The sequence below is a fragment of the Etheostoma spectabile genome, chromosome 8 (assembly GCF_008692095.1).
Source record: "Etheostoma spectabile isolate EspeVRDwgs_2016 chromosome 8, UIUC_Espe_1.0, whole genome shotgun sequence".
In the NCBI taxonomy this organism is placed as follows: domain Eukaryota; kingdom Metazoa; phylum Chordata; class Actinopteri; order Perciformes; family Percidae; genus Etheostoma; species Etheostoma spectabile.
The window spans coordinates 17,115,527-17,129,451 of NC_045740.1; the positions used below are offsets into that span (position 1 = coordinate 17,115,527).

A 13,925-nucleotide genomic window follows, 5' to 3' on the forward strand; every position below is an offset into this window, starting at 1 on the left:
AAGGGGAGAGAGAGGGGGGAATGACATGCTGCAAAGGGCCACAGGTGGGAGTCAAACCTGGGCCCGCTGCGTCAAGGAGTAAACCTCTATACATGGGCACCAGCTCCACCAACTGAGCCATCTGGGCGCCTGTAAATAGGAGTTTGATTCCCTTTTTTCTAGGAAAGGGAGAAAATATCCACTGCTCCACAGTGCATGGATCAAAGAGAGCTCGTCACGGAAAATAACTGACAGTAAAACACACCAGACGGCATTTATCTCACTTCTGCAACATTTATCAGCTGCATACACATTGTGTAGTTTCACAATAGAATTAGGGCCATAAACTAATCACTTTCATCATTATCATCACTGCTACCACTTCCAGGAAAGTGCAGGAAAAAAGGTTGAAAAGTTAGCAAGTATTAGAATTTAATATCTTTGGCAATGCTTCAATTTACAGTATATGTTCCCAAAATTGCAAGTAATCAAGCCGCTACTGACCATAATCATGACCTGCCCACACTGATAACCATCTCCTATCATTCTTATCTGTGTGTTTGTCTGCCTGCAAACACAGTAGTTATTGTGTTTTATGGTCTGACGTTTTAATTGACGAGGGCTTTCTATGGCCTCTGCAGAGCTCTATTACTGCATTAAATCGGTGTGTAGGTTACAACAGTCTCTCATTATCCCATGCATTATTTATGGTTTTATTATTTATTTATTTTTGGGTTTCTGGCATCAATTTGCAGCCATTCATCTGTTTGGCTTCTGCCATTGCTGTTAACATTCACTGGAATTGATTTATTCTCCCAGGGAGCTGACTTCATCATTTACGCTGTTTTGTTATTCAATTTTCCACCCTTCTCTGTGTCTTTCTTTCTATTTTCCCAATATTCTCGATTTCTCTGATATTAAAATTTTTCCCAGTACAAACTTGCGTATGTGTGTTTTCTCCCTAAGGGCTGTGTATAAAGATGCAGACCTCTACCTGCTGGATGCACCTTTCACCCACCTGGACATCGTGACAGAGAAAGAGATCTTTGAGAAGTGTGTATCCCAACAGAGAGTCTTTCATGTGGAGGAGGTGGGGGTGGTTAAGCTGAAAGTTTTAGGTTGAAGGTCAAGGTTATCTCTTGTTGTCTCAGACACAAGTCTCGGGTTGACTGTGGTGAGTCACGGCTGCTTGATCACACTGCATCCTTATCAGGATTTGCAAGTTGAACAAAAGGGAATTATCGTTTGACATAATGTGGACTTTGGCAATCTTTTAGAGTGGAAATGCAGGCAAAACATTTTTGTTATGTAGGAAAGACTGAACAGAGTTATGGTAATAACACATTAGTTAGTAACTCGTTCATTTTGAGGACTGGTTTGACCCTTGTTTCTTATAAAAACATCCTTTGCTTGACAGTCAGGCTTGGTAAAAAAAATAAAAAAATAAAAAAATGTAAAAGTTGATACATGAGTTGATACTTTTAAATCTCCATTTTCTGTATCACTGCACAGATGTGTCTGTAAACTCATGGCATCCAAGATACGCATTGTGGTCACCAGCAAGTTGGAGCATCTCAAAAGAGCAGACAAAATCCTTCTGCTGCACAACGGCGACTGCTACTTCTACGGCACCTTCTCCGAGCTGCAGGACAAGCGCCCTGACTTCAGCTCCCTCCTCCTCGGCATGGAAGCTTACGACAACATCAACGCCGAGCGCCGCAGCTCCATCCTCACAGAAACTCTTCGCAGAGTCTCCATTGATGAAACCGCTGGCTTCCGAGGCCCAGAGACAATTCGCCAGTCGTTCCGCCAGCCACCTCCTCCGCTGATCGTCTCCGGATCCCAAGGCCATGCTGGAGGTGATGGCTACCCAGAAAAACGCAAACAGTCCCTCATCCTCAACCCTCTGGCAGCTGCTCGCAAGTTCTCCTTCATCGGGAACTCCCAGCAGTCAAATACTCCCCAGTCCACCACGATAGAGGACGGGGTTCGTGAACTCTCCGAGAGGAAATTCTCTGTAGTACCCGAGGATGATCAAGTGGAGGAGGTGCTCCCCAGGGGGAACTTGTACCATAATGGGTTGCAGCACCTTAACGGGCAGCGGCGCCAGTCTGTCCTGGCGTTCATCACCAACGCTCAGGGCCATGCGCGCAGGGAGCAGATGCAGATGCACTCCTCCCTCAGAAAAAAGCTGTCCATCACGCCGCAGTGTGACCTGGTGTCCGAGCTGGACATTTACGCCCGCCGCCTCTCCAAAGACAGCGTTTATGACATTAGTGAGGATGTGGATGAAGAAGACATGGAGGTAGAGCTTTTGTAGACCCTTTTTCAAGGCATATTAAAGTGCATAAATAGACACATTTTTATGTTGAGACTTCCAGAATAATTGTTTTCTTCACCCTAATTATAATGACATGTGAACACTAACAACATGTACTTTACGTCACATTAAAGTTTGTCTGGATATATTGTCTGGTAGTCTGTATGGTAAAAGAGCTTGCTTCTTCACAGCAATGCTTTGCAGATGAACGTGAGAACATCTTTGAAACTACCTCATGGAGCACATGCCTACGCTACATCACCACCAACAGGAGCTTAGTCTACGTCCTTATTTTTATTGTCTTGGTCTTTATCATTGAGGTAGTCACAATGCTAAAGTTTTTTTTACATACATGAATTATATTTGATCAAACAATTAATAATACTTTTTTTTCTTTCCACAATAGGTTGCTGGTTCAGCCATTGGCATTTTCTTCCTTACTGAGTAAGTGTCATGTTTCATGTTCCTTGAGACACTGAGACTAAAACAGAAGACGACACAACTGCCTGTGTTGTTCCAGTCTGCACTGGAATCCTGTCCTGTCTGCATTTGCAGTATTTGCCCCCCTACAGAAATCCTAAATACTCTCACGAATTTTGCTTTGACAAAAGTATTCGGTGGCTTAATTACTTTTTAACAAACATTTAAACAATTCTTTTGTAATGCATGCTTTTGGAGTAATTTTCTCTAACAAACTAAACAGTACAATATTTGTTTAAACATATGAATGTTATTTATGTTAAACATCTGTTAAGTCAAGGAAATTCCCATTTGGTTATATTCTGGAGGAACTAGTGCTTTTAAAAGTTGATTCCTAATGGGTGTGCAGTTCGGTGTTTGACGTATGAAGTATCATATAGCGCTGTGGTTCTTCAACATTTTTCAATAATGTACCCTCTGTGAAATATTCTTGGTGCCAAGTACCCCCTGACCAGTGCAAATCATTTTTTTTTGGGGGGGGGGAAGCCTGTATTAAGAGGTACATTACAGCGCTGCACCACCCCTGTCTGATTGATTAAACAGCAACTTAAAAACATTTAAATGCCACTTTAAATGTTTAAAATATATTCCTAATTTAATGTACTAGTATAAAGACATAATTCTTCAGGGAATTATGCATGACTGTTTTTTTTAAATTAACATATTAAATTTAAATTACATTGAAATAAATTAAAAATATCTCATGTACCCCCTGCAGTGCTCCAAAGTACCCCTAGGGGTACGCGTACCCCCATTTGAGAAACACTGATAGAGCGCATGCATATCTCAGCCATTCCACAATTTTTGGAACTGTTATGTTAGAAATTTAAGAGTTTATTGGTGCAAACTAACTTGTACTCTAGTCTCCTGATTAGCAGCCCGGCTACAGTTTAGCTTGTGTCTATATTTTGGACTAAAATTCAGACTGTGTTTCATTCTTCATCCTTTGCTTTGTTCTACCAGAAAGATCTGGAAGGACAGCACCACCCCTCCATCTCCAAACTCCATCGATGAGGAGCATCACAACACCTCGTCGCCCGCCGTCCACAGGGGAATCATTGTCACACCAACAAGCGCGTACTACATCATCTACATCTATGTGGCCACATCGGAGAGCGTGCTGGCCTTGGGATTCTTTAGGGGCCTCCCGTTAGTGCACACATTACTCACTGTGTCCAAAAGACTGCATGAACAGATGCTTAGTGCTGTTCTACGAGCCCCCATGGCTGTGCTCAACACCATGAAGACAGGTGATTTTCTTAATTTTTCAGTTTACTTTCTTAATATTTTTAATATTTATTTTTAACTAGTCAAAGGTTCAAATGTTGTGAATGGGTTAAAATAATTGATTCTCCAATTAAAATTGATCTTTGTTTTGAGTGATCTGATATCGATTAAAAAAATCCCGAAATCGATCTTTTAATATGTACCTTTTCACCATGAAATATAAGTAAAAGGACTTTAAACTAACTTTTTGCGGGTCAATTCTTAATGTAAACATTTACATTACTCACTGTAAAAACATTTGAGGGTTGCTTCTTGCTTGTACAATTTAACGCATAAGTGCTCTGAGAATCTCTTTTATATCCAAGTATATTGGCATAGTAACTGACATTTCCCTAACCTAATGGATATAGGTGTAATCGTTGGAAATCATTGGTGATACCCAGTCCTAGTTGTGGTACAGTATACATGTATTCACCTGTAGACTCACATCTGTTTGCCAGATAAAGTACAACGCTGGTGTTGTATTTCACTACAATTACTTTGTCCTAATTTTCTTACTTGTTGTTTCCTCTTTCAGGCCGGATAATGAACAGATTCACCAAGGACATGGCCACCATAGATGACATGCTGCCTCTGGTGCTGTTTGACCTCATACAGGTATTTACAATGGATGGTGTAACACAATATATTTAACAAAGTTTCAAGGTTGTATTAGTCACACACTCAACATACTGTATCTACATTGTGCAGTGGAATGCTGGTTTGCCTCCTCCAGTACTCCAAAACATCTCCAACAATTAAATGTATAACAAAGATGTTATGTGCAAATACATGCAAAATTATATATTAAAGCCTCTGAACACTCACACAGGTGATTTCAGTTGTTCTGGCTGATTAGACCTCTGCTGAGGTTGAAAGTCTGCCAGAGCTTTGATGGTAATTTATTATGTCACAAATCTCACCTACCAAGGCAGACAAACACACACAAATCATTTGTCCTGCCCTAACAGGTGCAACAAAGCTAACAAATGTCATAAATCAGCCTATACACAGCCAAACAGTCCTGGGAACAGGTCTAATCAGCCATATTAACTGAAAACACCTGTGTTGCTCTTCAGAAAAAATATATACCGTATTGGTAGTTTCTTCCTGGAAATACGTAAAAGTGGGGTTGTCTTGTATTTGGTGTCTAGACTTTCAACTGTTCAAGTCGCAGAGGCTGCTTGTAGAACGTAAGGCGTGTTACCTGTTTCAACAGCTAATAGAAACGTCAGCTGGTAAAGTCATCTATAAACTAGAGAAATAAAATGATCCATAATCCATTTTATTTTAATGTTACTAACAGCTGGTCAAAATGGCAGAGTTTTAGACGGAACCTCAACAACCGCCCGAGAGCACGATAACGTTATAGACAAGCAAGATAGAGAGCGTCTGAAGAGAGAGTGCAAACAGCCAGAGAAAGTCTTACCGTGGTCCTCATAGCAGCCGCTTCCAAAAGATAAATACAAGATTTGGTTTTCAAAAAGTAATTTCCCAAAAATGAGTCTTGAATGAGGTGGGGTCGTTTTATAATCAAGGTCGTCTTATATTCGGACCAATTTTTAGCACATCCGTTTTGGGCCTATGATTGCGGTAACTCCGCCCTGACCGGAACAGTAATATTTAGTAGTAAAAATGTAACATAGTAGCGACGTAGCTTCACATTTAAATTTCCATCTTTGTACTTAATTCCTACTTGAAAAAAAGCTAACAAAACAAGGCCCAATGAGAGCAAGGGCCTTGATGTTTGTAAATTGGAACTGAATGTGAGGCTGGTTTGAACTGATGTTTACAAATGGATTGTGGTGGCACCTGGATTGTGGCTGAACCTGCTGTTGTGGTCCTGCTCAATGCCCACAGCTACTATTTATTATTTTTTATTAGTCATAGTTCTATTATCTTCATTGTTACTACAATTAGACCCATTGCTATACTTATGAGTCATATTTCTATAATTGTTATAGTTAGGTAATATTGTGCTTGCTGTGTGTGTCTCTCTCTCTCTCTCTCTCTCTCTCTCTCTCTCTCTCTCTCTCTCTCTCTCTCTCTCGCTTATTAATAAAGAAATCAAGTAATTATTTTGTAACTTGTTGTACACTGATAATTCTTCTCTTCCGCTCTCACCACAGCTCACCTTGATTGTTACGGGTGCCATCTTCACCGTGTCCATCATACGGCCTTACATCTTCATCGCTGCCATCCCATTGGCTGTCATCTTTGTTATCCTCAGGAAGTACTTCCTACGAACTGGACAACAACTCAAGCAACTGGAGGCTGAAGGTGAGAGTGTTGCATGAGTTGTGTATGTGTGACATTACGCCTATATATTAGTAATCACTTTTTCAATGCGAAGAGACATAAGTACCAGAAAGGACAAGCAAATGAAAGCTGCTTCTCATCATAGCATTGCATGGGAAGTTGAGTACTGACCTTTTCATACAAAAGAAAAATAAACAATGTAAATCCAAACAAAATATGGTAGAAATTGGGTGGAACAGCATGGATGCTATTAATTATCTTAATTTTCAAATGTGGATTTACCTAAAAAATGCATTCTGAATGCAAAACTCTAAATGCTTTCTTACAATGCTGTGCAGTCTTCTTCTTTTTAAAATGGGTCTCGCTGATTTGTTTGAAAATGTCCATCTTGCTAAAGTATCTCTGAGTAACAGGCTGAATTCTCACAATAGCGATAGCTCTAATCTACTCCTGAAGATTAATTAAGTTTAATATGTTTGATTTCTCTTTTATTTGAAGACATATTGAGGGTAAGAGGGAAAAATAACACAAAGTTTGAGAGGGGGCGGGACAGCCACAGTCATCATAACTGCTAGCAGGGCTGGTGGATGGCCCGGGCCAAGGGGGCAAAGGTCTCACTGAGGGGAACAAACACATGACAGAGGAAAGGTTGAAGGAGAGGATGGATGGGCTGCCTCAGAGGGGCGGGAACAGTTTAAGGAAGTGAGGCAGGGCGAATAAACAAACCGTTATTCTCCAATTAACAAAGAGTTGCACATTTGACAATTGTTTTTGCTCATTGGAAGTAATTTTGTCTGGGTTTAATCTGTGGGTATAAGTTAAGTGGACAGTCTCTTTAAGTACTAGAATAGAATGCCAAAATTGTCATTGCATATAACAACAAAATTTCAATTGCACTTCCCCTGGTGGTGACACATAATATGACAAGACAGCACAGTAAAACCTGAATTAAGACATAATAAAAAGAGACCTGCTTTAGACTAAACCTTGTTTACCTTGTCTTGTGATAAATGATGTGTTGCATAAATTGTTACAGTTTAATTTCATTCACAAATAGATTAAATGGTCAGTTCATCCAAAATGGATTCTTTCCAGAAAGCACAATATCAACCGTTTTGATGGGGACTATTTATTTCAGTAGAATGTATTTCCAATGAAAGCTGTTGACAGTGTGTAGTTATAGTCATCGTTCTTGTTCCTTGTGGAGGTTGAATGCACAAACATGCGTTTGGATTTTGTCAGCGGACTAATTTGACTAATCTTCACTGTTCTTTATACTGCAGTGTAACAATTGACTACGACAACCTTTTAGTTCCTTAAAAGTTGTTTCATGAACTAAAAAGTCCCTTAAACTTTGGGTTTAACTCTTGAGTTTCAGAGCTGATTACATATGACTACATAATTTAAAGATTTACAATACTGTTTTATCAAAATACCAAAAAACATTTGCACATATTAGAGCACAGAACATGGTCCTTGTGTGTTAGCCAACAGTGCAATGCAGCACTGTACAGCCAGAGGATGAAAAAACAGGTCACTGGACTGCTGACGAAGTTGCCACTGTGTGTGCTTTTTGGACTTCCCTGCTCTGCTCTTGATTTTGTCCCTGATTGTGTGTTTGGGTGATGACAGCAAGGTCTTTCCGGAGCAGCTAAGAGCACGTGGGGGTCAGACAGATGAGCCGAGCTGGGATTTCCTCCAACCCCATCCTGGTGTTGCTCTCTCTGGTGTCACAAGTAGCATGTTCAACAAATACAGTGGAAATTATCTATACTCAATTGTTAATTGGAAGGTTTTTACGTTTTGGTTTGGTTATAGTTCATGGAGATAGTCAAATTTCTCTGCCTTGCTTTGTCTTTTCAATGTGCAAACAACTCATTTAATCTCTCATTCAGTGTATATGGTGAGGTGTTTAAGTAGGCATTTAGCCTATGAGACCATTTGGCGATTAGGGGGGAAAAGAAAGGCATCTTTCTGTGAGTTAGAGAGTACTTCAACAATACGTGTCCCTTCTCCTCTCCTGCAGCTCGCAGCCCCATCTTTTCTCACCTCATCATCTCGCTGAAGGGCTTGTGGACAATTCGGGCGTTTGGACGTCAGAGCTACTTCGAGACGCTCTTCCACAAGGCGCTCAACACTCACACGGCCACCTGGTTCCACTACTTGTCCACACTGCGATGGTTCCTCTTTCGCTGCGATATGATCTTCGTGCTGTTCTTCAGCGCCGCCGCCTTCATCGCCGTAGGCACCAACCGTGAGTGACGATTAAGGCTTGCATGTATTGATTTAGGATCGGAGTTTCAGATGATAAGCAGATTTGTTTGATATCTAGAGCACAGTATATGTAGGTTTATACAATAAGTTTTAAAACAGGTCAGAAGAATTGTAGATGTTTCTCAACTTAAACATAACATAACCTATACCAAATAAAGTGAGGAAACTTCATGAGCTGTGATTGCAGCAAACCTCAGTTTACAAGGACGCTGTCATTTTGTCAGTAGAGCCTTCAAGGAAACAGGAGCGGCAGCAGCTTGTACACATACATTCCATGAATGAGTCGTTGGTTAGTTAACATTATTATTTCCAATGAGCTTATCCAGCAAAGAAGCCTCAGCCTTATCGGTGTGTAACAGTGTGTGTGAGTCAGATATCAGGATCATAACAGACAGTTTGTCTGTGAAAACGGATCAAAGTGTTGGAATGCCACCGGATAAAATGTCATGTACAAAAGGAAGCCTGTGTGTGTTCAAATAAATGAATAGGAAACACAAGTGTGCGCGCACACACACACACACACGCACACGCACGCACACACACACGCACGCACACACACACACACACACACACGCACACACACACGCACACACACACACACACACACACGCACACACACACGTACACACACACAAACCCACACCGGTTGCGTCATACCCTGTGTTTATGTTGAGAGCAGATTAAATGGTAATTTCACAGCTCATTATTTCCAATAGAGCGAGTAGCAGAGCTGTATTACCCGACTGCAGATCTGACATCAGAAAGAGCAGCTTTGATTGGACAATATCGAAGACTGTGTGTGTGTCCTGTGCTGTGTGTGCATGGGTGTGTGTGTTCTACAGAGGACAAACCAGGGGAGGTTGGCATCATCGTGGCCCTGGCCATGCTCATCCTGGGGACTTTCCAATGGGCTGTCATCACCAGCATCACTGTAGACGGACTGGTAAATGGTGCACAAACACACACATACACACACACACACACACACACTCACACACACACACACACACACCCCTATCATCGTTTGCATCATAGTAAGACTTGACTTGCATTAAAATACCGCATCACACAGCAGCTAGTCATCAACGTTTCTGTGTTCAACCTTCACAAAGTTTTCCCACACCACTCCACTTCACCTCACCTCACCGTTCGTTACACCAACTCCCTGCTGAAGTTCATGTTAAGTTCAAAATTAGTTTGTCTGTGCAAACTAATTTTGCAGCATTTTCCCTTGCATTTTAAGGCTTAGCGCAGCACCCAGTGGTGGCCTAATGTTACAGAAGTCCAGCTTAGAAATTGTTTTGGAAATTCCTGCCAACAACTCCATGGAGAACCACTTAACTGTTTTTATGCAGGGTAACTCGCTGTGACCTCCAGCTCTGCTCACGCTTTGTCTATTCCCCTCTCAGATGCGTTCGGTGGATCGGGTGTTCAAGTTCATCGACCTGCCGTCAGAGGAGCCGCTGCCAGCCAAATCTAGTGGTAGATCTAGTGGAGGCCCCGACCTGGTCATTGACAACCCTCATGCCCAGGACTGCTGGCCCAATTGTGGCCAGATGGACGTCAAGGGCCTCACTGTCAAATACACGGAGGCTGGACGGGCCGTCCTCAGCGACATCTCCTTCTCTGTGGAGGGAGGGCAGAGCGTAAGTCCTGAGTGATGGGTAAAGAGTGTGTATGACTGGATTTAAATGAAACTCAGTGAAGTGATGCATGTTAGCTCTGCCTTATTGGATTTTAAACCCTCAAAGCACTGCTTTGCCTGAGAGGCACTGCAATGAAAGGGTCATAAAAAGGTTATAACAAGGTAACATATCAACCTGCCTTAAGGATGAGTTACATGTGGTGACATGTTAACTGCATGATTTTTGTTTGAAGCTGGTGTGCTGGACATTTCCACATGAAAGAACATCTGTTAATCTCAAGAGCTAAACAAGTTCACACAATACTGATGAAGCCTGTCGCCAGGGAAAGCACTCTTTCATTCAAAGTATATTGGAGTTGTAGTGTCCGTGGCGACTTTACCGCTCTCAATCACCAGAAGTTATGCGTTTTACATCAACCAGCCAGAACCAAAGGGGAAAGAAAGAGGGTAAAGACCATGGCGACGGAGCAGCAGCTAGGAGTATGGCGGACTATCTTAAGAAGCCTTAGAAAAGTTTCTGGAATGGCCTGAACGTGTCAGGCATGGATAATTAGCTCATCTGACAACTTCATCACTTGGCCTTTTCTTTTCCCTTGCCATTGACTTGAAGAAAGTGGGGTGAACATTAGACTTAAATTCATCATGTGCACAGAAACACCACTGCAATGAAAATGTTACTCCTTACCTGCTGGGTGTGTAAACAGGCAACTGTTGCCATATAAACTTATAAGGTTATAACGTCAGTGTTTTTTTTGGTTATGCAATTTTAAGTTACAAATTAGAAGAATTATTCTGTTTATTGTCATGTATCAATGTTCAAATGACCAAAATGTCATTTCTATCTGAGGCATTAACCAGGCAACACGACAATACAAATAAGCAAGACCTTGAGGGAGCTGTGCAAATTGAAATGATTATAATAAAAATAATTACATTGCCAAGGACAGTATGAGGTACAACAGCAGCAATAGCCTTATTGACAAATGCATAGGTGTTTGCTGGTAGCATAATAATTTCAAACTCATACATACTATTGCCATACAGTAATATGTCCCTTCTATCTGGATTTCAAAAACCTAATGGTATTTAATTGGCCTTATAGCTTTGAACGGAAAGAGAGAACAAATCTAATATCCCTCTCTCTGCTCCTGGACGTACTTATAGTCCATATTATGAATCCTGCCGGACAGCTGAGCTCCCTGAGTGTCAGCACTTTAGCCTTGTCCCATTAGCTACTCTATGGCCTTCTGATAAATGAGCTAACTGTTGCTGCGAGAGAAAGGACAGAGATCTTTTAGACTCATTAACACCATAAGGCAGGAGTTCCTTTCACGATACCATGAGTATACTCGTACTCGTATATACTTGTATGCATATTTATTGCATACTGTACAGTATGTGTACATGCAGTATATACTGTACAGAATTCATATAGTTATGCATGCTTAGATAGATGCCTTAAAGACAACAGCTACAGAACTAACCGAAAACTGGATGAGATGGAATGAGTTAATAAAGCTTTTTAATTAACTGAAAAGCAACAAACAAGTAAAATGTTTTTGTTCTGGTTGTGTGTGTATGTGGCTGTGTGTGTGTGTGTGTGTGTAGATGGGTCTGCTGGGTCGAACAGGATCAGGGAAGAGCACCCTACTCTCTGCTCTGCTTCGTCTCGCCTCCACTGATGGAGAAATCTCCATTGATGGCGTCTCCTGGAGCTCCGTCTCCCTGCAAACATGGAGGAAGGCCTTTGGGGTGGTGCCGCAGGTACGTATGTGACGGCTGAGCCAATTTTTTGAAATACTTCAACTTCAACTTCAACTTCAACTTTATTTATTTGTCATTTTATATGTACAGAGTGCATACAGAACGAAATTACGTTGCATACAGTTTATAAATATTGCAATTATATTCCAGGTGCAATGGAATACATTTCCGGATTATTTACAAATAGTTATACACATAGCATACACAAGGTCGCTGGTTCAAATTAAAAAAAAAAAAAAGAATCTTGGTAGGTGAATGAGAAGCTGATATCAGTAGTATGGCAATACGGACACGCAGCCAGCAAAGCAAGAAAGGTGTTCTGGCACAATTCTGGCACAACACCAAATCTTCCTACAGTTTAATCTACATCGTTTTGGGTGTGACTCAATCATTTTTTTCCAAAATGTGGTGCATTACATTGTAAACGAAAAGCAATTAGTACAAGTTTGTTATTTCATCAGGAAACGAGACAAAAGTCTGCATGATATGAATCCCCAATGAATCACCTTTTATCTTTCTTAGCCATAAACATACACTTGAATGGGTCATTGACCAAGATATTTCTGACTCAGAGAAAAGATTTTTTTTTTTTTCAAAATTTAAATGCATGAAAATCCATTATTACTGCCATTGTAATCAATCAAAATCAATGTTATTGTGAGGGCTACCTTTCTTATTTCAAGGTAACCTTTTAATCCAATGCTTTGACCATGTGATAAAATGTTCTCTCTGGTTTGTTTTTCAACAGAAAGTTTTTATTCTGACCGGCACGTTCCGGATGAACCTGGACCCACACGGACGTTACAGCGACGAGGAGCTGTGGAAGGTCGCAGAGGAGGTGAGGCTCCGTTTCCTCTTTTCCTCTTTTCCTCTTTTCCTCTGCTGTTCCTAGAAGTCTGGCCACGATTGGAAGGTTAGTTTGTAACCAATCAATTAGAGGTAATTAACTTTTTTTTAGGAGTTGTGGTATTTTTTAGCCACAGTTTGCCATGGATTTTCTCCTCACACCACTAGAATACAGAAAAAAGTAGACGTTGGAAGAAAAATAAATAGTATGAAAAGTGAATAGTTTTGGCCATCAGGATTATCCGATGCAATCATTTTGTTTGGGTGCTTTTGTTAAATAAAAAAAGGGTTTTGAGCAAACCGTGTTTATATTTCTCAAACTAAGTTTTTATAAAAAAATATTGTTTTTTAACAGGTATTTTAATGTACATCTAGACCTAATGGTTCAGGTTTAATCCACATTCTAGTGCTGCTTTCTGAATTAACCTGACCTCTGAGCTGGAAACACAAATCGTGTCCCCAACAATGGTCATTTAGTAAATTCTAAAGTAAAATCTGTCCTGTGTGTCGCCAGGTGGGTTTGAAGTCGGTGATCGAGCAGTTTCCAGAGAAGCTGGACTTTCAGCTGGAGGACGGAGGCAACGTGCTGAGTAACGGACACAAACAGCTGCTGTGTCTCGCCCGCTCCATCCTCAGCAAGGCTCGCATCCTGCTGCTGGACGAGCCCTCCGCCTACCTCGACCCCATGTTAGTATCAATGCCAAAACACTAAACAATCTGCGTGTGGGAGCCCTAGTCATTAGGGAATTTGCAGAGTCAAATTATTAACAGAAAATTACAGAATATGAATTAACTAATGAGGTTTTATTATAGTATAACTACCCAAAAGTATACAGTGGTGCTCATAAGTTTATGAACCCATGCTACAGTTGACTAGAAAGAAGAATAAAAAAGTCATCTTTTGGAAATTGATCTTGATGCCTTAATAAAAAAATTAGGAAAAATCCAACCTTTAAGGACAATAGATAGATAGATAAATATCTTATTCATCCCGAAGGAAATTTTCGGCATTCAGTAGCAAGACAACCATAACACAACAAACACATATACACACATGCTGAGAGAGTGCAATAGGGCATACTGTATTTCATT

The 13,925-nt window shown here is 40.9% G+C and overlaps 1 protein-coding gene across 1 annotated transcript in view; it reads left to right on the plus strand.

Moving 5' to 3' along the window:
* cftr (CF transmembrane conductance regulator) overlaps positions 1–13,925 on the plus strand; it is a 42,211-nt gene that overhangs the window by 21,946 nt on the left and 6,340 nt on the right. The window contains exons 13-25 of the mRNA XM_032522891.1: positions 946–1,032; positions 1,492–2,284; positions 2,491–2,619; positions 2,706–2,743; positions 3,743–4,029; positions 4,584–4,663; positions 6,175–6,325; positions 8,331–8,558; positions 9,421–9,521; positions 9,988–10,224; positions 11,832–11,987; positions 12,736–12,825; positions 13,348–13,520. Coding sequence (XP_032378782.1) covers positions 946–1,032; positions 1,492–2,284; positions 2,491–2,619; positions 2,706–2,743; positions 3,743–4,029; positions 4,584–4,663; positions 6,175–6,325; positions 8,331–8,558; positions 9,421–9,521; positions 9,988–10,224; positions 11,832–11,987; positions 12,736–12,825; positions 13,348–13,520 — 2,550 coding nt within the window. The remainder of the gene's footprint in view (positions 1–945; positions 1,033–1,491; positions 2,285–2,490; positions 2,620–2,705; positions 2,744–3,742; positions 4,030–4,583; positions 4,664–6,174; positions 6,326–8,330; positions 8,559–9,420; positions 9,522–9,987; positions 10,225–11,831; positions 11,988–12,735; positions 12,826–13,347; positions 13,521–13,925) is intronic.